General features: G+C 40.2%; 1 protein-coding gene across 1 annotated transcript in view; it reads left to right on the top strand.

The window, feature by feature from the left end:
• LOC144521068 (uncharacterized) overlaps window positions 1-19,112 on the top strand; it is a 140,969-nt gene extending 121,857 nt beyond the window's left edge. The window contains exons 15-24 of the mRNA XM_078255338.1: window positions 715-843; window positions 2,517-2,645; window positions 6,750-6,878; window positions 7,370-7,498; window positions 8,286-8,519; window positions 10,385-10,539; window positions 11,441-11,510; window positions 14,187-14,240; window positions 17,337-17,555; window positions 17,794-19,112. Of these exons, the coding sequence (XP_078111464.1) occupies window positions 715-843; window positions 2,517-2,645; window positions 6,750-6,878; window positions 7,370-7,498; window positions 8,286-8,519; window positions 10,385-10,539; window positions 11,441-11,510; window positions 14,187-14,240; window positions 17,337-17,555; window positions 17,794-17,996 (1,451 nt within the window). The 3' untranslated portion in view covers window positions 17,997-19,112. The remainder of the gene's footprint in view (window positions 1-714; window positions 844-2,516; window positions 2,646-6,749; window positions 6,879-7,369; window positions 7,499-8,285; window positions 8,520-10,384; window positions 10,540-11,440; window positions 11,511-14,186; window positions 14,241-17,336; window positions 17,556-17,793) is intronic.
• Window positions 19,113-24,184: the final 5,072 nt, after the last annotated feature.

Here is a 24,184-nt window from a genome sequence, read left to right as displayed (position 1 = left end):
AAATACAAGCTGGATAACTGTCCCATTAACTTACATTGTAGCTTGTTTCTCCGCTGCTGACTGCAGAGATCTTGCTTAATATTGGACCAATGTCAAAGATTGTTGTTCCCATCAGTCACTTAGACAAAAACATAGGAAAATAGGGTCCAGAAAAAAATGGTAGTTACCCTTTAAGTACACTTTTCAATGCAGGACTTTCACTTTTAACATACTATTTCTACACTGTGGTACTACTTTTACTTGAGTAAAATATTATTATGTTATATATATTATATTATATATATTTTATTATTACGTTTTACTGTTAACTTTTACTGTTAGACTGTTTACCATCTTCACATTCTCTGCTCTATGTTTTTAGTTACTGTGTGTGTGTTTTTATGTTTGCACCATAGTAGCACTTTTATTGTTATTGTAATGTACTTACAATGACAATAAAGTCGGTTCTGACTCTGATTTCTGACTACTTATTCCACAGCCGGTATTGTCATAATGACCAGGGCCACACCAAATCTGCAGATGCAAATTATCCACAGATCGTCTGCAGATTTTAAACAAATTAAAAAACAAAACAAAAAAACTCAGAAATACAGCAGTATATTCTGGATCACTGCTGAAAACTGTAAAAACAAAAATCTGCAGATTTCCTTTGGGTCTGATAATGACTAAAAGTTATCGTAATATCTAACTTTATATGTTTGTGCGTCCCCACAGTGTGTCCCAGTGGGAAGTATGGTAAAGCCTGTGCTGAGGCGTGTTTGTGCACCAACAACGGCACTTGTAATCCCATCGATGGCTCCTGTCAGTGCTACCCTGGATGGATCGGCGCCGACTGCTCTAAACGTGAGGCGCTACAAATATTCTCTCTTCCTTGTTCACACTCCTTTCTCTTTCTCACCTCAGCACTTATCGACCAGTTGAGTTGATCGTGAACCAGTCAAAGACAACTGAAAAAACCCAAAACAACGTAAAGGCAATTACTCCATCGGCTCTGACATTAATTATCCAGGCTATTACAGTCTTGAATTTTTTATTACATTTTACTTAGTTAGTTTTAGTTAGTTTTCAGGTTGTTTAGTTTTGCTTATTCAGAATGATTTTGTTTTTGTTTTTTATGATTAGTTTTAGTTTTACAGTAGTTTTAGTTTGTTTTGTTAGGGCCAGGTATTTAGGTCAGAAGTTACATATACATAGAAAATACATGGTTGGAGAAGTGTGTAGGAATGGCTTTAAAGGGCAATTCCGGCGCAAAACGAACCTAGGGGTTATTAACAGATGTGTACCCACTCTGTCGCTCTCTGGGACATGTTTTCATGCTGATCGAATGAGTTTTTAGCTTGAAAGACGCTAGCGCGGACCACCGATTAGCTTACAACGCTAGTATTTATACCACTAAAAAGGCTCAAAATATCACCACACTTCAACGGTAGCATAATGAGGGTCCAAAAATGTTAACCGAAGCATTGACAACTTTGTAAGTGTACAGACAGTTTATTGAAAAGATAGATTATAAAGACACTCGCGTTCATGTTTACATGTTTACATGCCGCCGCCGTCTTGGAAACCAGTCATGACTTACAGCTGGCGATGCAAACTAAAATCAAAAGCAATTTGCTCAATATATCTGAAATAATCGCACTCTGCATAACTTGTCTAGTGTACTTACTCAGTGGATAGCTGTCCATCTGGTCCCCCCGGTCTGGGTTGCCAAAAAAGTTTCAAGTACAGCCCTGTTTATCAGAGAGGGGAAATCTTCAGACTGTACAAAACACTGCGTCTCTTGGGCATCAGGTCCCACTCCTTGCAACACAGACACTCATGTTCGGTGGCCATAGCTTCACAATGTCTGCAGGTACACCACCAGTTTCCCAAAGTACGAGGCTGTGGTGCGGCATTGACTACCGGTAGCACTCTCTCTCTCGTAGCCCTTTCACGGAGCTCCCGCAGCTCTTCGTTCAATAAACTGTCTGTACACTTACAAAGTTCTCAATGCTTCGGTTAACATGTTGGGACGCTCATTATGCTACCGTTGAAGTTTGGTGATATTTTGAGCCTTTTTAGTGGTATAAATAGCGATTTGTTTTTACGTTCCCTGTGCTCCGAATACTAGCGTTGTAAACTAATCGGCGGTACGCGCTAGCGTCTTTCAAGCTAAAAACTCATTCGATTAGCATGAGAACAATGTGAGTGACAAAGTGGGTACACATCTGATAATAACCCCTAGGTTTGTTTTGCCCCGGAATTGTCCTTTAATGTTTAATCTTTATGCTACTTTAGTGTCTGAAGGGAAGCAATTGAGGCACAGCGCCATCTCGTGGAATTTCAATGTCAACTCTGTTCAGTTTCTGTAAAAAACTAAAATGATTTACATTCATTTTTATTTTTATTAGTTTTTTAGAAATATATTTAACTGTTTATTTTAATTGTAGTTTTTGTTTATTATAATAACCCTGGTATGTGTTCATCTTATTCTTTCTCTGTGTGTGTGTGTGTGTGTTCATGCGTGGTATTGGCAGCGTGTCCTCAGGGCTCGTGGGGTCCAGACTGCATCCACACATGTAACTGTCACAACGGAGCCCAGTGCAGCGCCACAGACGGAGAGTGTAACTGCAGCCCTGGATGGACGGGACTCTTCTGTACTCAGCGTAAGACACACACACACACACACACACACACACACACACACACACACCTAATAAGGGAAACACTTTCTGACTGCTGTGAGAGCACATTAACGATGCACTCTCATTTCTTGCAGTGGAGTCACCGAGTACCTTGAATATCTCATACCTGCACCTCCATCTGGTGGCAGATTAAAAAACTACATGCCTGAAGACATTCCTTTATCACCTTAGATTCCTTCCTCCTCCTCCTAGAAAATAATTTGCTGCCACCATTTAAATACTCTTAAACAATAATTAAATCTCTCAGTTTCCTTTGTGTCAGGAAACTAAATCATATCCTTTCTGTCTTATTTTTGATTTATCATCCGTTAATGCCCAGATCCCATAAAGCCGGGATGAGATTCCTTAGGTCACTTTCTCACTTGTGGTTAAAGGGTAACTACTGTTTTTTTTTCAACCTGGACCCTATTTTTCTATGTTTTTGTGTCTAAGTGTCTGATGGGAACAACAATCTTTGACATTGGTCCAATATTAAGAGAGATCGCTGCAGTCAGCAGCGGCGAAACAAGCTACAATGTTATTGGGGGAATAAGCTTGTATATACCTTCACAAAAGTGCTCGTTCTGCCACTGACAGGCTCAGATTATTATTCTAAGTGTCTGACAACATTATGGAAAGGATTCCTAAGGAGGTCGACCTTTCTGTTAAAGAGTAAGATCCTTTTTTTAAACAAAAACATCCGCAAAATTGCGTTCGCTAAACCCACCAGATTCCATGTAAATAAGCCGTAATTTAACATTGTAAAATACACTCCATACAAAATAAAACTATGAAAAGCCATTTTGGGTCGTCTTTCCACTTTTCCAACCATCACAACTATAGTTTTGGTTGAAATAAACACATAGTTTACCGAGTTACATGTGAAAATATGTTGGCTCTATACACGCTAAAAGTATTGCTTTTTTAAATGGAGTCTGGTGGGTTTAACGCTAGCGACTTCAGAGCTGTTTCTGGTTAAACAGAAAGGTCTCAAAGAGGTTTTAAAGGTCTATCTCTGAAGGGCTCCTTTCCATAATGTTGTCAGACACTTACAATATTAATCTGAGCCTTTTAGCGATAAAAACAGCACGTTTAGTGGACCAAACTGACGCTGAACATTTGCCCCATTGGGTTACATTGCAGCCCGGTCTGTGGCTGCTGGTTACAGCGTTCACGCTTAATACTGGACCATTGTCAAAGATTGTTGTTCCTATCAGTCACTTATACACAAAAACATAGGAAAATAGGGTCCAGGTTGAAAAAATGGTACATACCCTTTAAGTTTGTTTAGTTCGGACCAATAAAACTTCTGGTCCGGTTCTCGTTTACATTGCCCTCTTCCCATTTCTCAGTTCATACATCCTCGCCTCCTCTCCTCGCTCTAAGTCTCTCCCACCTGAGATGCGAGCAGAGTCGAGGAAGACACCCAAGGAGTGAAGGCAACAGGCATTTAACAAAATGAGACACAAACACGTGTTTCCTAGCCGTAATTTTAAAGCGCTGTTAATTAAATCTGACGTGTGGCACAGCTAATGGTTTGTATATTCCAGCTTTGTTAGGCCTCTTTTATACGTCACAGGCGCTGAGAAGACTTCTGCAAGGAAAACACCTGTGCATCCTTGCTCATAGTTCTTCCGGCTTTTTACAAACGAACCTAGAGCTGTAAACACAAAGTCACATGTACTGACAGGTAATTAGAGATTGGACCATTTTGGTGCTGTCATCCTTAATTGTCAGCGTCACATGGGGCCCAGATGTGGTCTGTTATATTCGTAACAACATCCAGCTTTGATGTAATGTTGTGCCACTTTCATATTTACGTACATGATTCTTTCCCTGAATGCAACTACTCTTTAAACCAGAGTATTCACTTTATTTATTTCATATTCTGGGTCTTAGTTACAAAATCCTTCCTACCTAATATATCAGTTGCTGAAACTGGGACAATGTGACATCACTTCAGTCAAACAGTCTAATGTCTAACACTGATCGTGTTTACAGCTTCCAGTAACAGAAGCTTTAAGCAAACCCAGCCATATTAGATAAACCTCTGAAGAAATCAACAAAATGTGAACATAGCACAAGTGTTAGTTATGAGCGACTGTTGCATTGTAAAAAATATTCTTGTATATATAAGAAGGAAGGATCTGCTGACCTCAAAAGTAATTATATTCAATGGATGTTTACAACAGACAGTTAGGGTAATCATTTAAAGTTAGCATCGATTTCTTCTGCACATTAGTTTGGTGTATTTTTGGGTTGTTAACAACCTGTGTGAACATCGTGTTCCTTGATTTGTTGGAGTCTGCTGCAGTGTTGCTGCTGCGTCCCAAGAAACAAGAAGGAGGGGTAACGAACAGACACTCCAGAGCGTCTTCAGGAGTCGTTAAAAATCTGCCTGAAATTCAAACTGAGTTTGGTTTAATCTGCAGAGATGATCCATGTCTGTTCCACTGTGACAGAACAGATAAGCCAATCACAGAAAAGCTGCTTCCAAAATCATCTCCAGATTAGTGGATCATCTCTCGAGTCTGAAGAGTGGAACAGCTGGTGTTGAAAAGTGGCACTTGTCCAACAACCTATTTGATCCCTTCTTGTTCTTTTGAATATGCCTGGTTCAAAGGACTCAAACAAGCATTGGGTGCACAGATTTATTTCTTTTCTCTTTCTCATTCAGATGTCATAGTGATGGCTTACAAGGGTTCATATCAGAGAAGAAAAGGAAATTATATAGAAAAGAAACACGTGAATTCCAAGTCACTATGCGGTTTTTTGGCTACACACCAAAGAACAAAGACTGAATGACAGCTCAGCTCTTTTAAACCAGCTCATTCAACTTCTGCTTCAATCAGCTGATTGTCAAAAGGGTCCCAAGATTGGTGAACAGACACAATCCCACTAGATTATAATTAATCTAGTTTTACTCTCAAAACAGTTTTGCAGAATTCATCAAAATGAAGTTAATATCGCAATCATAATTTTGGCTCCAACATTAGATTAGATACATTTTTATTGTCCCGAAGGAAATTTGTCTTGGACAAACAAACAGTATCTGCTGTTTAAAGAATTTAAAACAACATATTGCATACAGACATATGTACATACGTACATACATACATACATATGTACATACAGACAGACAGACATACATGCATACATACATACTGTACTGACAGACAGACATACATACATGCATACATACGTACATACGTACATACATACATACAGACGTACATACATACATACATACACACAGACAGACATACGTACATACATACACTACCGGTCAAAAGTTTCGGGTCACTTAGAAATTTCCATTCCACTCCATTACAGACAGAATACCAGCTGAGATCAGTTACATTGTTTTTTTTAACCAGGGCAGCAGTTTTCAGATTACATTATGTGCTTACATAATTGCAAAAGGTTTCTCCAATGTTTTCTCAGTTAGCCTTTTAAAATGATATCAGATTGGTAAACAGAATGTGCCTTTGGAACGTTGGATGAATGGTTGCTGATAATGGGCAATGTAGATATTGCATTAAAGATCAGCCACCCACTCAGATCAGCTGATATTCTGTCTATAACGGAGTGGAATGGAAATTTGTAAGTGACCCCAAACTTTTGACCGGTAGTGTACATACAGACAGACAGACAGACAGACATACAGACAGACATACGTACATACATACATACAGACATACATACGTACATACAGACAGACATACGTACAGACAGACATACATACATACAGTACATACATACATATATACAGACAGACAGACAGACAGACAGACATACATACATACATATATATACATACAGACAGACAGACAGACAGACAGACAGACATACATACATACATACATATATACATACATACATACATATATACAGACAGACAGACATACATACATACATACAGACAGATATACATACATACATGAATACAGTACACAGTCACAGCCTGTTGCATCACTCTGCATGGACATGCTCATGTTGCACGCAGAGACTGCCACTAGCCAACAAAATTGCACACTGCCTGTTGTACAACAACAATACCCAAAGTTGCTGTGTGTTTGTCTTCAGGCTGTCCTACAGGTTTCTACGGCTCTCAGTGTGCTGAAGTTTGCCGCTGTCAGAACGGGGCAGACTGCGACCATATCAGCGGACAGTGTTCCTGCAGGACGGGCTTCATAGGGCAGAGCTGTGAGCTCAGTGAGTGTGTGCACGTCTCTACATCAGCACATTGCTTTTTTAAAAAGAAGACTCCCGAGGTTAATCGATGTCTTCAACATCATCATAAAATACTGATGACATGCTGTTTATCACGATACAATCTGTTCACATATTTCAACAACAATGAAAAATATCTGATCGTACTTCATATTAAAATGAATATTAAGTGAATTAACAGTAGTTAATTCACTTCTAACATGATTATGTGTGTATTAGGACAGGATAAACGTTACTGATCCCACTAAAAGAAATTAAGTTTAACAGCAGCATAGTAAAGATAGGGGGTGATATGACAAATTACAGTAATATGTAATAGGATATAAAGTTTCTATATGTACAGTATATGATTTTTGCATTAATGTGATAAAGTTTCTCTTCAGTATTTGTACTTAAGTGACATGACAACACTGCACCTGTAAGATGTGTGTATAAGATGTGAAGCTGTATTAACCCTGTGCTCCTGCGTCCAGAGTGTCCTGCAGGGACGTTTGGCTACGGCTGCCAGCAGCTGTGTGAGTGTATGAACAACGCCACCTGCGACTATGTAACGGGAACCTGCTACTGCAGTATTGGCTTCAAAGGCATCCGCTGTGACCAGGGTGAGCACTAATGTTCCCTGTACGCTGGGAGAAAGAATAAAAGTCCACAGCAGGGATACTTAACTCGCTCCTCACAAATCTACATTTAATTGTCATGCACCCTTGTCAGACCCACATTTATAGCAGTGTTTGCAGAGGTGATAGTACTTACATCAAAGTCCTGCTCTGTTAACTGTTCATGTTATTCTGTCCATGCAGATTTATAAGACAAAATACTAGAGTATTACTAGAGAAACAGTACATTAAAGGTGCTGTAGGTAGGATTGTGAAGATCCAGGACTTAGCCAAAAAATGTGAACATCGACAACTTCTCAGTCCCTCCCCCCTTTCCGCTAAAGCCCAAAGCGGTTTCCTAAGCCCCTCCCTCCCACAAGGAAGAATGAATGCGTGTGCATGAGCAGTGATTGACACGCAGTTAGACACCCCCCCTGGCCCTGATTGGTGCTTCTGAACATGGAGCGGTGGATTTTTGCAAATCACACTACAGCCTGTAGGTGGAGCCAGAGGAGCCAGATTTTTTTTTAATTACCTGCTTCATGTAGTTCTACTGGAACATAGGGTCAGTTTCAGCAAATATGACAGAAAGTTAGTTTTAGAAGTCTTACCTACTGCACCTTTAAATGAAATGCAGTATTAGGTAAAATGTGAGGACTTTTATTTTGAAACTCAATCAAAATAAAATACAGGAAATAAGAGGATTGTTGTAAGCTATATAGCTGTATGTCATGTTAGTTACAGGAGTTCAGGTGCTGTGTGTTGACCTGTTCCATGTCCCTGTTTTGCTCAGCGGCTCTGATGATGGAGGAACTGAACCCTTACACAAAGATCAGCCCGGCTCTGGCATCAGAGCGCCAATCAGCCGGAGCCGTGCTGGGCATCATCTTCCTGCTGCTGCTCATCATGGCCATGCTCGGCCTCGTGATCTGGTTCCGCTATCGGCAGAGAGAGAAAGGCCACCGCGTGCCGAGCGTCACCTACACACCCGCCCTTCACATAAACTCCACCGACTACTCACTCTCAGGTAAGACGTCCGTATCTCTGGGTCTTTTTCTTCCTTCCAGGTGCTTTTCTTTGTTCACAGCAACACAGACTGGACAACCTATACAACTGGAAGTGGTTATTTACACAGGCCGTGTATAAAGATGGACGACTCGTCTCCACTTCCTCCCACTGTACAAAAGTGAAGCCAAAATATCCAGGATACTATCTTGTAATTTTGGAACCACATCCACTCGACCAATCGTCAATTACAGCTATCAATCATGATGTTGATGATGCATGAAATAACTAATAAAAACCAAACTGATAGGAAAAATCAGTTGAACAAACATCAGCGTGATCAGAAATACCTAAAATGACAGAAACCATCTTTGGGAAACATTTATTTAACTTGTACTTTGATTTTTTTGTTTTGTTTGGACGCATGTCCCATCCGCTAACATGGAGGGGCGGGGTCTATGACTTATACTGCAGCCACCAGGGGGCGATCCAGATGTTTTGGCTTCACTTACACAGTCTCTGCATCAACCCCTGATTATTTGTCGTTAAGTCGTTTTGCATTGCGCATTGCGTGCACAAGAGACCGCCTTCAAATTGTTATTTTGTTTGATAAATGACATTAACAATTAATCAATAATGTATGTTTGAAAAAAATAATGGTTGTACATTGATCAAGTAATCATTTCAGCACTGACCTAGACTGTATGAGAATATGAATGTAAGTGTCTGTGTAGCTCTCTCAGGAATTCACAGGTATATTTTTTTATAAATGCTACGACAGTGTTTCTCAAATCGGGGTACTTGTCCCCCTAGGGGTACTTCGGAGGACTGCATGGGGTCCGTGACATTTTTTGCTAAATGTTTTTCAGTTACAAGGCTGTAGTTACTTCTACTGTATTTTTTCCAAGTTTTTGTCGTTGTTTTGACCTATTCTTGCCTTTCTTCCTTATTTTTTCTACTGTCTTCTTTTCTTCAAAGTTTTTGTCTCTTTTTTCAAAGTTTTTTTTCTGCTTTTTTCAAAGTTTTTTTTCATTCAAAGTTTGTCGCTTTTTGGAATTTTTTGTCACTTTTGTCACCCTATTGTTGCCTTCCTTCTAAGTTTTAAGTTTAAGTGAATAAGTTTTTATTGCTTTTTTGAAGTTTGTGTCTCTTTTTTAGAAGTTTTTGTTACTATTTTCGACCTATTCTTGCCTTACTTCCTTCTTTCTACTGTCTTTTTCCAAGGTTTTGTCTCATTTTTTCATCAGCATTTAAGTGTTTTCCAGGTACAAGGCTGTTGTTTAGTAAATCTATCGCTGACATCGCTGTATTGTTCCTCTTTATAGAGACTTTTTTTTCTACCAAAAATGATTTGCACTGGTTAGGGGGTACATGGCTTAAAAAAACTGTTCAAAGGGGGAACATTATTGAAAAAAGCTTGAGCTCCACTGCTCTACGAGACTGAGGTTCCTTCTCTTGGTTCCAGGTGGACTTCCTTCATTTTAATTTGCAGCTTTGGGCTCTCAGAGCATATTTAAATGGTTTTGTTTTTTGTCGACAAACAGGCTAAAGATATTACATTTAGAAATACATAAAATGGCACATGTTTGGCGTTTTTGTCTGATAAACGACATAAACGATTAATCAATTATCGAAAAACATTGTACATTAATCAAGTAATTATATCAGCACTGACCTACACTGTGTGAGAAGATGAATGTGATTGTCTGTGTAGCTCTTACCCTTCCATCACCCTAAACAGGAATAAGCAGGTAAAGAAAATGAATGAATGGTCTACGAGACTAAAGTTCCTCATCTTGGTGTTAGATACCTTGCGTGTGCACCGCGTGTGCACATGCATGTTATGTTGCTGATGTGAGAACATGTGCTGATGCTGTGTGATGACAGCAGGGCTGCAGTGCACAGGTCTGCTCTCCTCTCCAGAGTCCTCTCCCAGTAACAGCTCTGCAGGCGGCTGCTTCTCCAACCCCAGCTACCACACCCTAGGGCCCTGCACCTACGCCGCGCACTACGCCAAGCCTGACAAGAGACTCTCCACCAAGGTGGGTCCAGGGACTTCCTGACTTGTACTCAGCATGCTGAGAAGTATTCTGCTGAGTGCTGCAGATGTGATTCAGCTGCAGCTTGGTTTATGTAGAGGCATTTAATATTTCAGACTTCTGAGTATGCAAGAGATATTCTGTATAAAAAAAAGTTTGCCCTTGCCCAGAGTTTAAGTTGAAACATTTTAATAGGCACTTTCTTTTTCTACAGAAGGAACAGCCCCTATGAACTATTTACTGTACTGTAGTAAAAACCAAAGTAGTTTATGTTTTTGATGATAATTATCATAATTAAAGTCAGTGTCAAATAAAATCTAACTGGATCATGTTAACCCAGTTCATGTGTTATAACAGTAAGTGTGAAGAAAACTTCTGACCAATTGACTGTTCAACAAACCTCTCCCCCAAACAGCGATTGTCCAATCATAGCTTAGCAACCGTAACTAGGCACAGCAAGCCCGTCAAGCCTTCCTCCCATGTTGAAGCTGTGTCCGAGGAGCTGTAGTAAACCGATATGCAGCATTATAAGACTTTCCAGGGCTGGTGTCCAAGTATTTTATTTTGTGACTTTAATCCTGGAATCTCTGAGTTTTTTTCTTGGAAAATGCACCCCCTCCCCCATTGTACATTATGTACAATGGCCCTAATAAGCCTTCGTATAAATCTATAAACTGTATTTAAATTTCACAGAATTTATAATAATACTCGCCTTCACCTTAAATAAATTAATACTTTTAAATAATTTATATAAAACTAATTTTCTCTTCTTTAAACTCCTAATGTATATCCTACTACAACATCCTGTTTCATCTTCAGAGTAGAAAAGTGTCATTTCATCAGGGGATGATGTCGTTTCAGTGTGTGCTGTCTCATGTGTTCTCACTCTGTGTGTGTTTTCCAGATGAAGACAAAGAAGCGACACAGGAACAGTGCTCCAGAGTGGGGGGCCTACTGTAACCTCAGTGAGCTGGGTCAGTCCGAGTTTCTTGTTTGTTGTTAGTTGTTTTCTGTTGTCTCTGCGTCCTCAGCCAGTTACACTTACCCCTAAATCCCACCGGGCGCGTCTGCGCTGTGGAGCAGCGGTGCCACAGCCGCCAGCAGCAATCACGGCGAATCGAGACAATGATTAATGAATTGTTTATTTTCCTGTCTGGCCGCTTACACAGCCCATCCATTATAGGATTATTTAGACACATTTTAAATTAAAGTGCTCATATTATGCTTTTTTGGCTTTTTCCCTTTCCTTTATTGTGTTATATATCTTTTTTTGTGCATGTTATAGGTTTACAAAGTGAAAAAGCCCAAAGTCCACCCCAAAGTGACTTACCATCTCCAACAGAAAACACAGTTCACAAACTGCTCCAAACAGCTCTATTGTAGTCCAGCCTTTACTTCAGAGACAAACGTGGTCACTTTGGAACACACGTTATAATGCTCGCCTAGCTGCTAGCATGGCACGCCCTCATACTCTGCTTCTGACTGGCTAGTAGTCCTTACCTAGGTACTGTCAGGGCACGCCCTCATACTCTGCTTCTGACTGGCTAGTAGTCTTTACCTAGGTACTGTCAGGGCACGCCCTCATACTCTGCTTCTGACTGGCTAGTAGTCCTTACCTAGCTACTGTCAGGCCACGCCCTCATACTCTGCTTCTGACTGGCTAGTAGTCCTTACCTAGGTACTGTCAGGGCACGCCCTCATACTCTGCTTCTGACTGGCTAGTAGTCCTTACCTAGGTACTGCACATGTGCGACTCCCAACAAAGATGGAACAGAAGTGAGATGTCTCACTCTGTAGCTAAAACAGAGAGCTCAACACACAGGGTGAAAAGAGGAGCTGCAGCAATGTGCAGTACAACACAAATATGGTGTTTCTGAAAATTAAACCATGTAAACTTATTCTGATATAACCTCTAAATACAATTATGAACCTGAAAATGAGCATAAAATGAGCACTGTAACTGCCCAGGAGTTTGTGGAACAGCTGACTGTTTTCCTGGGTCCCTCTGTCTCTCTTTCCTTTGTCTCTTTCTCCGGGAAATAAAGCTGCCTTATGTTCACACTACACTACAATAGCATTTGTACAATCCTTTGTTTTAGCAACATAATATTTTTAATCCAATCTTACTTTTTAATCTTATCTCACTTTACTTTTACTTTTATTTCTTCTTATTTCCGTAACTTTTATACACTTGACTCGCTCTTTTCTTAATCTCTTGTCTACCTTGAATCGGACTGAGCAACAGTTTAGTGTGTTGGTGCAAATAGGTGCAACTAAAATATGATTTGACAGTTTCATTACCAAGGTCTTACAGACATTCAAATTAAAAACAAACTAGTTTTTTTAATGCAGAAGAATAAATATAAAGTGTGACTTTCAAAATAAAAGCGCATCTTATTTTTTGCTTTTGTGATTAACATTTTAACATGAACCTGAAAATGAGCATAATATGAGCACTTTAAGACTGTCCTAGTGCTGACACAAAACAAAATATAATAAAATATAATATATAAAGCGTATAAGTATAACATTTACAACTCAAAACAAAATTGCTTGTGATCCCACCAGCCGCGACGCAGCGCGTCCCAGAAGAGCTCTCCGCTCGTAGGAAGTGGAATGGCTAGAGCATCCAGTCAGTTATCAAAACAAAAACCTCAACACATCCCATCACACTATTTTAACAATTAAAACACAGCCACAAATCTTTGATCCGTATCATTCATACCTGGACCAAATTGAAGAAACCATTCAACTATGTGGACTACTTACTTTTAGTAGAAGCACAAATAGCTAGGAATAATGACCAACGACAACATCTGTGAGTCAGGAAGGCAAGACGCTCCCCTTCTGAGATGCTCCCAGTGTGGTATTGTTGTGAAATGTTTGTTTAAAGCACTTGAATAAGAAAGTCATGTTGTTTAGTTTAAAACAGCCTAAAGGAAATTATAGTGTGATTAAAACTCACTATTTACATTATTTACAGTACTTGATTTACAGCTGATATGTGAAAAGATACACAACCTTATTTGTTTAACAGTAATTTAGTTTTACTGCAGACTGTCAAAGGAAGTGCTTTTATTTTGAAGTAGCCTACACGGAAGTTGTCTGTTGTGTACTCTTGCCATTTACTGAGATGAATGTGAGACGCTAGATGCAAAACATGTCCGTCAACCTTACATTTTTGGCTTTATTGTTTGTAAAACTGCAACATATTGAATAGTAAATGTTCACAGTAAAAGAGAAGCGTTTTTGGTCGTCATTTGAAGCCATTCCTACGGTGGCCGACAGGGGCAAACGCCCTGCAACTTAAGAAAACACACGCAAATAGACAAAACATAAACGCATTCAGCAAACGCGCTGCGTTTCTATATTTGCAGCGCGTTTATGTATTTGGTTGTGTTGTGTGTATTTGCAGCGTGTTTGCTGAATGCTGTGCATGTGTTGTCAAATTAATGAAGTTGTTTTCTTAATTTGCTTGTGTTTTGTCTATTTGCGTGTGTTTTCTTAAGTTGCAGGGCGTTTGCCCCTGTCGACCACCGTACATTCCACTACAGTTATCACGCGTGGTGGGCGACAGATGCCAGTTACATTCAAGAGTACATTTTTTTTACTTTTGTTGTTTTAACCTTTTCTCTCTGGCTTCTGTGCAGGTGTTTACTGCATCGACCGGCGCTACAGCTACCACGTGGAGCCGCGTTACAGAGGTACAGAGTGAGCCGGACTGCCAATCCTCTTGCTCAAACAGTTCCCTCAGCCAACGACCGCCTCTACCTCAGCTTTTCTTCTTCCTCATTAATCAGCTTTTCTAAAATTAACTGAAATACTTCAGTCTACCGTCTGTTCACCTGAAGTCATCCCTCCTGTAACTATCCATTAGTGAGCTACATGTGTTAGTGAGCCTGACAGATTCAGACACTATTTTTGCTTAAAACTGAAATGTAGGGCTTAGTGTTTAAATCTGATGAATATTATCAGCAAATGGAACAGAAAAATCTCTCTTTTTTGACCAAATGTAAATTATATTAGTAGAAAGTAAAATCCGAAACCGAGAAAATAATAATAAGCAGGAGTTCTTCTAACTCCCCATCCTCTAAGGTTAATACATGGACATTATCTTCTCGATTGTGTATTATACTATTAGAACAATTTGAAAAACAGATGACTTTCAGGACAAAATGTGTTGTTTTTTACAATTTTTTAATGACTGGGTACTTTGAACATAATGCAGGAAAAAGCACAAGTATCCAGTTGATTTTGGTCCTCTGATTTATTTCCTCAGTCAGTTGTTTGACTTGTACAATTGCTGACAAGTTATAAGATAGATAAAAACATAACTTTGTCATGTATCTCTTCTTTTTCCTTAGATTTTCTAAAGAGTGCTTCACACTCTGTACCAGAAACCTTTTCAGGACCAAGAGTAGTAAAGTATTAAAGCAAAGAGGAAAACAAATACATTTTGAAGCTGTTCAGACAGGAAATTGGGAACATTTGTTGGTTTAAAGAAACCAAATATCTCATTGTGAAAGTTGTAATAAAATAATCCGTAAGTCTTGTACATATTGCAGCTGTATCTAGGTATCTGTATAAGAATTCCTGGGAAATGTTGGAATCTCTAAGGGCTCCTGCACACTGCCTGTGTGGCGTTTTTGTTGCGTGTCAGCTGCGTGGCGTTTTCTATGTCTTTGCACACCAGTAATGTGTCTGACGCGGCGCTGCTGCTGCTAGCCTTGTCTGTACACATGGGGAGAGAGTTGTGGAAATGAACTGCACTCAAGCAGTAGTATACTTCATGTTAAACATAAATATATACTGATATGATTACAGCAAAGACAACGTCGGCAGTATTGACGGCAAAATAGGCTACAGAATATTTTGTCTTGAATTGACAGGTACAATATTTGAAAATCGATAAATATTTATTATTATTTTTTTAAATTACATTTATATCTGCATTAATGTCAAATCAAATCAAAATGTCATTTATTAAATGTATTTGTGTCAAAATGACATATAAACATCTTTTTGTATTCTATTTTGCCTGGAAACGCTTCCAACACGCAAAAATAGGCGTCGGTCCTATTTCTAGCATGCACGCGTTTTCGGCGCGGCTGGAGCCGTGCCTGAGACGTGCATGTCACGCAGGCAGTGTGCAAGCTCTCTAACCGGTTAACATGGGAGCCAAAATAAAAACGGACACGCCACGCAGCTGACACGCTCACGCCACGCAGGCAGTGTGCAGGAGCCCTGACAGAAGTAGTAGATAAGTCAGCATTAACAGTGGGTATGTCAAAAAGTGAACTACAACACGTACATCCTATAACCGAGTAATTCCGTTTACCAACCTGAGGTGTTAGAGAGGATGTTCTTAGGAATGGAAGTGCACATGTGGCTGAGACAGTGGTGAGCAGGAGAAAAGGTGCAGCATGAAAACCCCTCTGTGATCCAAACCTGTACCTCAATGTCCTTGAATGTAACGATTGGAATTGATTTGATGGTGTTGATATGAACCAACCAGTGCTGACAGGTGTGTTTGTGTCTCTGCAGGACGAACCGACTCCTCTCCTCTCCTCTGTGTGTTCCCCCTCTCTGCCGGGGCTCTTCTTCCTGCTTTGACCCCCCATCACTCCCAAAACTCACCTGGGGGAATCTCTCCTTCACAATAACTGAATGCTGTGTGTTTTCCTGTCACCTGATGTGTTTTTCCTTCAGCTGCAGCTGTTTCTTTTTCTTTTTTAACCTAAATTGCTTTTGAATGTTGATGTTGGCCTTGCAATGTAACCTTTGTTGTCCAGCGACACATTGATGTTTCTTACAGGATAAGTCTGGTGATATTTTAAAAATGTTTTCACCACAAATCCCATGAAAAGACCAAAAACCAACAATGAATTAATCAGTAGCCATTGAAGAATATATCTGCTTCCTCTGTGCCATGAAAACACATCAGTGAGCCACACTGTTGCACTGGCTGACATATTCCTTCATCATTATGGACACACACACTGTAGTTTATCCTGACTCAGTCCCACACACACTGTCCTGCTGCCACAAATACTCAAAGAGCACCAAATATGGATTAATCCGCTGCTGAAAATAGTCCCCAACATATGCACTATTTCCTCCTGTGTGTTTGCTAAAAACTACAGTGACCAGCTGCTTTAGGGAACTAATGACACTTTTTTAAACATGAAAGCGAAGTCAGAAGGTTTTCTGTTCATGGGATTTGTTTACAAATTAGAAACATATAGAATGGAACATATCAAACTTTGCAACTGATCTGCGGTTCACATGAATTCCAAACCGTGAGTGTTGATCTGTACGGACCGCGGATCAACTATTGTCCGTTACATCACTATTATCTTCACTGGAGTTTCTGCGCTGGGAAAGTCACCGGACGCCACAATCATAGTCATACTGAGAAATACAGAGAGAGTTGTGTAGAGCTGATAGTCTTAATTAGGGACAGTGTGTCTTTGTAGCAACTCATTTGGCAATGGCTTGAATGTAACGGACGTTCATTAATATCAAAAAGTTACGCACTAAAGCTTTAAAATGTGAAAAGTGGAAGTCAGAGATTTTGAGAGAAACAGTCTCTAACAGTTTGCTACAGAGCATACTGTGGAAATCACCAGCAAACCTCCATTGACAGTTGAGAGCAGCCTCTTGAGTATTTTGAGTTCAACAAGAGTTCAGCCGCCGATATGCTCTAATTTCATGTGAATAGTTTACACTCCCCCGTGAGTCGCAGAGTGTTTATTCTCCACACACTGGGTTAAACGGCAGATGTGGTTTTTATCTTTCAGACTACATGAAGGGCTCCTTGTCAAGCACCTGCTCCATCAACAGTGAGAACCCGTACGCCACCATCAACGACGCGCCCGCCGCGTGCAAACACTCAGAGAGCAGCTACGTGGAGATGAAATCGCCGGCTCACCATGAACACATGACCCAGTGCTGCTCCGCCGCCATCATCACCACGACAACCACCACGTCCGCACCCACCAAGAACGTCTACGACATGGGTATGCTTACGGCCAGATAAACGTTAGCATGTCACTGATTTTTAAACCTCATTGCTGCTTTGTAACTTGTATTGTTTTTCTCCCGTATTGCCCCCGCCCTAATATGTAAATGACAGCGGGGCAGGAAGTGAAACAGCGAGAGCATCCATTCAGTTTACCAAAACACCCTAAAACTAAAATTTAAAGCGGTTTAAAAACTGATAAATGAACTAATAATTTCTACGTGAATCCCTCTCAGAACCAACCATCAGTATCGTGCAGGGAGCCGGCGGTGCGGTTCCCATTTACCCTCAGAACCCGTACGACCTGCCCAGGAACAGCCACATCCCCAGCCACTACGACCTGCTGCCTGTGCGCCCCAGTCCGTCCCACAGCCACAGCCTCACCCTGCACAGCCACAGCCCCCCGCTGCCCGGCAGCCCCACCAGCTCGCTGCTTTAGACCCCCACCCCCCCAGACTGGACTCTGGACCAGAGCTCCCAGTTCATCCAGAACCAGGAAACTGTGAACTGGGACATGAGATGATGTGTGTTTAGGAAAAAGGGGGAGACTTGCCTTCTTGCAGTGCTCCAACTGTTGCACAGCTGTTTGATATTTTATCACTGTATTGTATCCAAACTGTTTTTGTGCCAATCAATACTACATATTTGTGTGTGTATTTTTAATTCCCACTCATCAACAAAATGTCAACAGAGGGAATATACACGTACATATGCACACAAGTATACCTTTTTTTCTGGTACGCTGATCTCTGGATAGGTCAGAAGATGGAAAGTCGATGATGATCGCAAACAGAAAACAAAGTGACTAAGTTATTTGCAAATGTATCTGGCTGGACTGTTGTACTGAAAAGTGAATGTGCGTGCCAAAGACTGGACTGAGGCCCACGTCACAACCTGGACTGAGTGGATCTACCGAACCTGTACAATGAAGAAGCATCATACGGGCATTATTCCTCCCAGTGCTTACACACCTGTACAGTATGGACAAGTCTGGAGAAAAGGTGCTCATTACCACTTACTGTATATTCTCCCAAAAAAGGGACTGACAAGTATGCGAAGAAATTAACACAAACTGCAGTCTGGTCAGATCTACACTCCCTGTATAATTCTGGTATTTTTACACATTGTTTCTTATTTCCTGTTTACATATTTAACGATCCAGTCAAGGATCCATATTTTCTCTCTGAAAAGTTATCTTTTTGTATGTGCTGTAGACAGAGTGGTGTATTGGCTGTACACTTACTGTACACTAGTGATTATTATTGTGAGTTTCTTTTGTTGTGTCAACCTTAATACAGATGCATGCCAAAGATTATTCGAGATTTAATATTTAGCCAGGAATGCCCTTATTATGTCCTTTGGTGCAAACTGATTGTTGTCATCTGACTGTCTCAACATGTCAAGAACTGAAACATTATTTTTGGGAAAATGCACTGCAGGGCTGCAACTAACGGTTATTTTAATTACAGGTTCATATTCCAATTATTTTTTCAATTAATCTGTTTGACCTGTGAAATGTTATTAAATTGTCATCAGCCCAAGATGACGTTTTCAAATGTCCAGAACCTAAATATATTCATTTACTATCACATGATGGTGAGAAAAGCAGCATATTATAAATATATATATATATATATATATATATATATATATATATATATATATATATATATATACAATTTTGCCTGAACAATTACTCAAACGACTCATTGATTATCGAAATAGTTGCAATTAATTGACTTATTGTTTCGGAACTAACACACTGATGTATTTGTTCAATGTATCCTCATAAAGACGGTTCTTATGATATCTTACGAAAAGTTACCCTACAAATGTCCAGCAACACAAGCGATCAGTGCCGAACCTGTTCAGCCAACAAAACTACTTGGTTAGGTTTAGAAAAAGATTGTGGTTTGGGTTAAAATAAGTACATTTGTCTTGTGTTTGTTTCACCATCCATCCATACCAACCTAGTAGCTAGGTCATAGCTCTTTATATTACGTCACCTGACTTAAGATAAACTTTATTGATCCCACAAGGGGAAATTACATTTTTTTCTCTCTGTTAGTTAATACACACATTACACAAGGGCCCGAAATACACACAGGCCCAGGAACTATACATGCACTAATGGAGAGATGTCAGAGTGAGGCCATGACAGGCGCTCTGAGCAGTTGGGGGTGAAGTGGCACCTTTCCAGCTACCAGTCCACACTCAGTACTTGGTCCGCACGGGGACTTGAATCGGCGGCCCTCCAGTTCCCAAACCAAGTCCCTACAGACTGAGCCATGCCAAACTTCCTAGTTAGAGGCAGCCCTGCACGTGCTGGCTCATGATTACAGTACGTGGGTAATATACATATTAATGTGTGCATTACTTTTCGTAGGTTAAAGTACAAACAGTAAATGAGAACAGCCCGATTTGTTGCAGTGAGGTCAAAGTGGAAGCTATAAAAAGGCCGTCAGTGATTTCACGTCATTACAGAATCGCTAGATTTTCATTCGCCAAACAATGAAAATCTGTTTCTAATCTTGTGGCAACTGTTTCTCACATTACTTATGAAATAGAGCTGTAATGTGAACTCCTGCTTCATTTTCCAATGACACACGGGTCACTTTTGTTAAACATGCTGATGATTTTACCTTGGCAAATAGCAATAACATGACATGTTGACAATCAGATGTAAACAGCTTTGTTTTCCCATTTTTGCTTGTATGTCTTTCCTTCGACTTTGATCCAAATAATAGTTTCAGCTACTGTAGATGTATCGAGTGCTGCTTGTTGGTCTTTTTGTTTCAAGCCTAAACTCAATAAAGTTGTCATAGCTCAGGGGAGTGGTGTCATGTCTTGTTACTGAGCAGATGTTTAATAATCACAATAATATCTTACATATGCACCTTTTATTTCAGAGAAGCAGCTCAAATAGCTTCTGGTATGAAGATGCTTTAAACTGTCGGAGAAATGGAGATATACAATTGTGTGTCGTCTGCATAACATTTGACATCATGTTTACTTATTATATTGCCCAGAGAGAGTTTGTATAAAGTGTCGGTTGTACAAAATCACCTAGACCAATAGGAAACATTATCGGCCTCTATTTTAAGAGTGGAAGAGACTCATTCACAGCAATTCATCAGAAGTTCAGTTACCTGCAAGTCGACCACACTCACTTATTCATGCATGTTTTAGCAATATATGAAAAGTATATTTTAGAATAGCCATTTGTGCAAAATGATCAACTATGTGCCAGAAGACTTAAATGCTGTTACTGTTGTTGTGCAGATGTTTTTTGAGCCACATTAGCAGTCAGCCCTGAAACAAAAACCGTTCACGTTCCCCTCAGGATGAATTGTGATGACTATGATCCTCTGACTCTGCAGCTAGCGCTATAATCAGGTCAAAGTTTTAAAATGTCCAATACTTTGGTTTGTGATCAAATACCTGCAAAACTAATTAATGACATTCCCATCAGCCTCAGCTGCACTTTGTGTTAACTGCTAACTAGCATGCTAACATCAGCATATTTACTTTGTCATTGTATGTTAGCATGAGCGTGAGTTTTGCCAAAGTACAGAAACTAACATGGCTGCAGACTTGTTGGACCGAACATGGGCTTAGTCTTCTTACGTCACAGTATGTAAAATAGTTATTAGTTTTATTTTATTTCTGTATCATGCCAAACATTTGACCCATCCCATATAGGATTGCAAGACAGCACTATTTAACAGACATCTTCCGTGTTCTGCATATACAAATCATGTGGAGAAATACATGAATAACAGAAAATATGTTCAAAGAAACTATGTGTTATATACTACCAGCAAATACAGTTCAAACTAGCTATGCAGTGGAGTCAAAATTGAAAAAATACCTGAGACCACAGTTTGACATTGTCGCAGTAAAAAGGGGAAAATAATAAAATGCCTGATGACTGAATTCAGTTACCGGGACACTACAGAACTGAGCCATCATTAATGATATTAGTAACACCTGTACTTTTCCCACTTTGAAAAATAAGTAAAATATTCTATCTATTGACAGCATCTTACAGGCCCTGCACACCTGGGCTACACCCATACAGGTGTTTTCACTGATTAGACCTCTAGCTAGGGGCTGAATCTCACTTCTCTAATTTGATTTCCAGTTATTCTGGCTGATTAGACCTCTAATCAGGTTGAAGGGGTGCTTGAGCTTTGATGAGAATGTATCAGGTCACAAATCTTCATCTACCAATAAGAATGATAACGGTGTCATTTGTCCTTCCCTAACAGGTGCAACAAAGCTAACAAGAGACTCAGGAAGATGTCATTCAATCAGACTACACACACCCACACAGTCCTGGGAAGAGGTCTAATCAGCCAGATTAACTGGAAACACATATGTGGGTATTCAGGAGGAAGGGAAGCAAGTGAAGGAAATGTGGATGCACTTTAAGGGAAGTGAGATTCAGCCAAAGTCATCTGGTGGCCTAATGTGTGTCCCCTCGTTACTCTGCTCTACTTCAACCTGAGCAGAGGCCTCATCAGCCAAAAAAACTCAAAGCAGCTGCAGGGCCTTTAAGGTGTTACACAACCTGGCTGACTAATCACACTCCAGACCATTGGTCTAATTAATTAGCAGATTTTAGCGACGGGTCCTGTACTCTCTCAGCGATTTCCTGGAAAAGACTTTGTAATTTAGTACTAATTAAAGAGAAAATGGAGATAATGTTCTCAGACACTACATATGGTAAGTACCCACTAATTCATTTGAGATTGTGAGAAGAAAAAGTCAATTATATAGAATTAAACGCAGAAAGTAGATAAGAGTTGGGGAGAGTTCCAAGGGCATTTCATTCCACAAACTGCTGCTAGAATTTTAATTAGAGCTGCCATTGATTGTAATTAATTCATCAAATTTTGATTAATTTTTTGTCTCTAAAATGTACAAAAATAGTGACAGTTTATCTAAACCATCTAAATTGCTTGTTTTGTCCAACAAACACCCAATGTACAAAGATATAAAACAAAGAAATGCAGCAAATCCTCATCTGAAGACTGAGAGAATATTTTGCTTTATTATTGGCTTACATGATTCATTATAAACAGTGTCACCAATTGTTTCAGCTCTAAGCTGAATTCCTGTAAAAAAAAAAAAAAAAAAAGTGTTTACCAAGTGAAAAGCCAACCCAAAGGGAGTTACCATCTCCCACAGAAAACACTGTTCATGAACTGCTCCAAACAGCTCTAATGTTTTTTATTATTATTTTCGGGGCATTTTAGGCCTTTATTTATATAGGACAGCCAAAGACATGAAGTGGGAGAGAGAGGGAATGACATGCAGCAAAGGGCCACAGGGCGGAGTCAAACCTGCAGCCGCTGCATTGAGGAGTAAACCTCTATATATGGGCGCCTGCTCTACCAGGTGCGCTAGCCAGGCGCCCTCTCCAAACAGCTCTATTGTAGTCCAGCCTTTACTTCTGTGGCAAATGTGTCACTTTGTAACACACGTTATAATGCTCACCTAGCTGCTAGTGTGGTGCGCCCTCAAACCAAGCTAGTTAGAGGAGACAGTGCAGAATGAAATGTCTAACTGCATGTCGATCACTGCTCATGCACCACAAAGAAAGAGGAAGGTGACGGACATCGGGACGAAATGAGGGACATCTGGCGGAATTTCCGGCGGCACTCGAACAATCCCGGATATGAAACTTGGTCGATACAGACTACCGTAACGCTGACTATGGAGAAGTAGCTCATACAACCATACTTCAAAACATCTGAACTCTCCCTTTTTAATTAGATGACGTAAGAATATCACAAGTAAAATACAAGATCATATAAAGGTTTATGACTGGTGCGCTTTATTAAGATGAACTGATAACTTAAGATATAGACACAATTGTACAATTTATCAATCTGTACAAAACATAAAACCATTCATTTTGACCCCCCTCTCACATTCAACCTTTCAAATCCATTGAAATGACATCATTTCACTCTTAACACGTTTACACTGGAATTACAGTCAGTTATAGAATTCAATATAGTAAAAATCACAATTCTTAAACAGAACAATGGAGGTACATGAAACAGGATTCGGAAATCATATTTTCGGAAGAAAGAAATCACTTTGTCCACAGATTGCCAGCTAAGTGAGTCTGGCGAGGCCCGGCTGGCGGCGCCGTCTGTTCACAAGAAACGCCATTGGCACTGCCAGCCAGGCTCACACACACACTCCAGAGCTACCCATCTACCCTCTGCCTCTAAACACACACAGACACACACACACACACACCAAGTTCAGGCATTGTATACGTCTGCTAACACCACCATACACTGACACGGCTATAACCTGGAAATTCAACAGAACACACATTCGGGAGTTTTTAGTAAAGTAGGTTGTTTAGCGAGGCATCTGTCCGCTCACACACTGGACACAACACTTAGCTCGTTAGCATGTCGTCTTAGCTAGCCAAGCCTAACCCTCAGCAGATTTCATGCACATTTAATGACAATGTTAGCTACATAAGGCGATACGACACGGAGTTGCAGTCGTAACAGAAAGCCATGCATTGTGTTGAAGTCAGAGGCAGCTCGGTGTACGTAGGCTTAATGTGACGGGGACAACACAGCGGTCTGTCCCTTC

Source organism: Sander vitreus, chromosome 1, assembly GCF_031162955.1.
Source record: "Sander vitreus isolate 19-12246 chromosome 1, sanVit1, whole genome shotgun sequence".
In the NCBI taxonomy this organism is placed as follows: Eukaryota; Metazoa; Chordata; class Actinopteri; order Perciformes; family Percidae; genus Sander; species Sander vitreus.
This window is presented reverse-complemented; position numbering and strand designations above follow the sequence as displayed.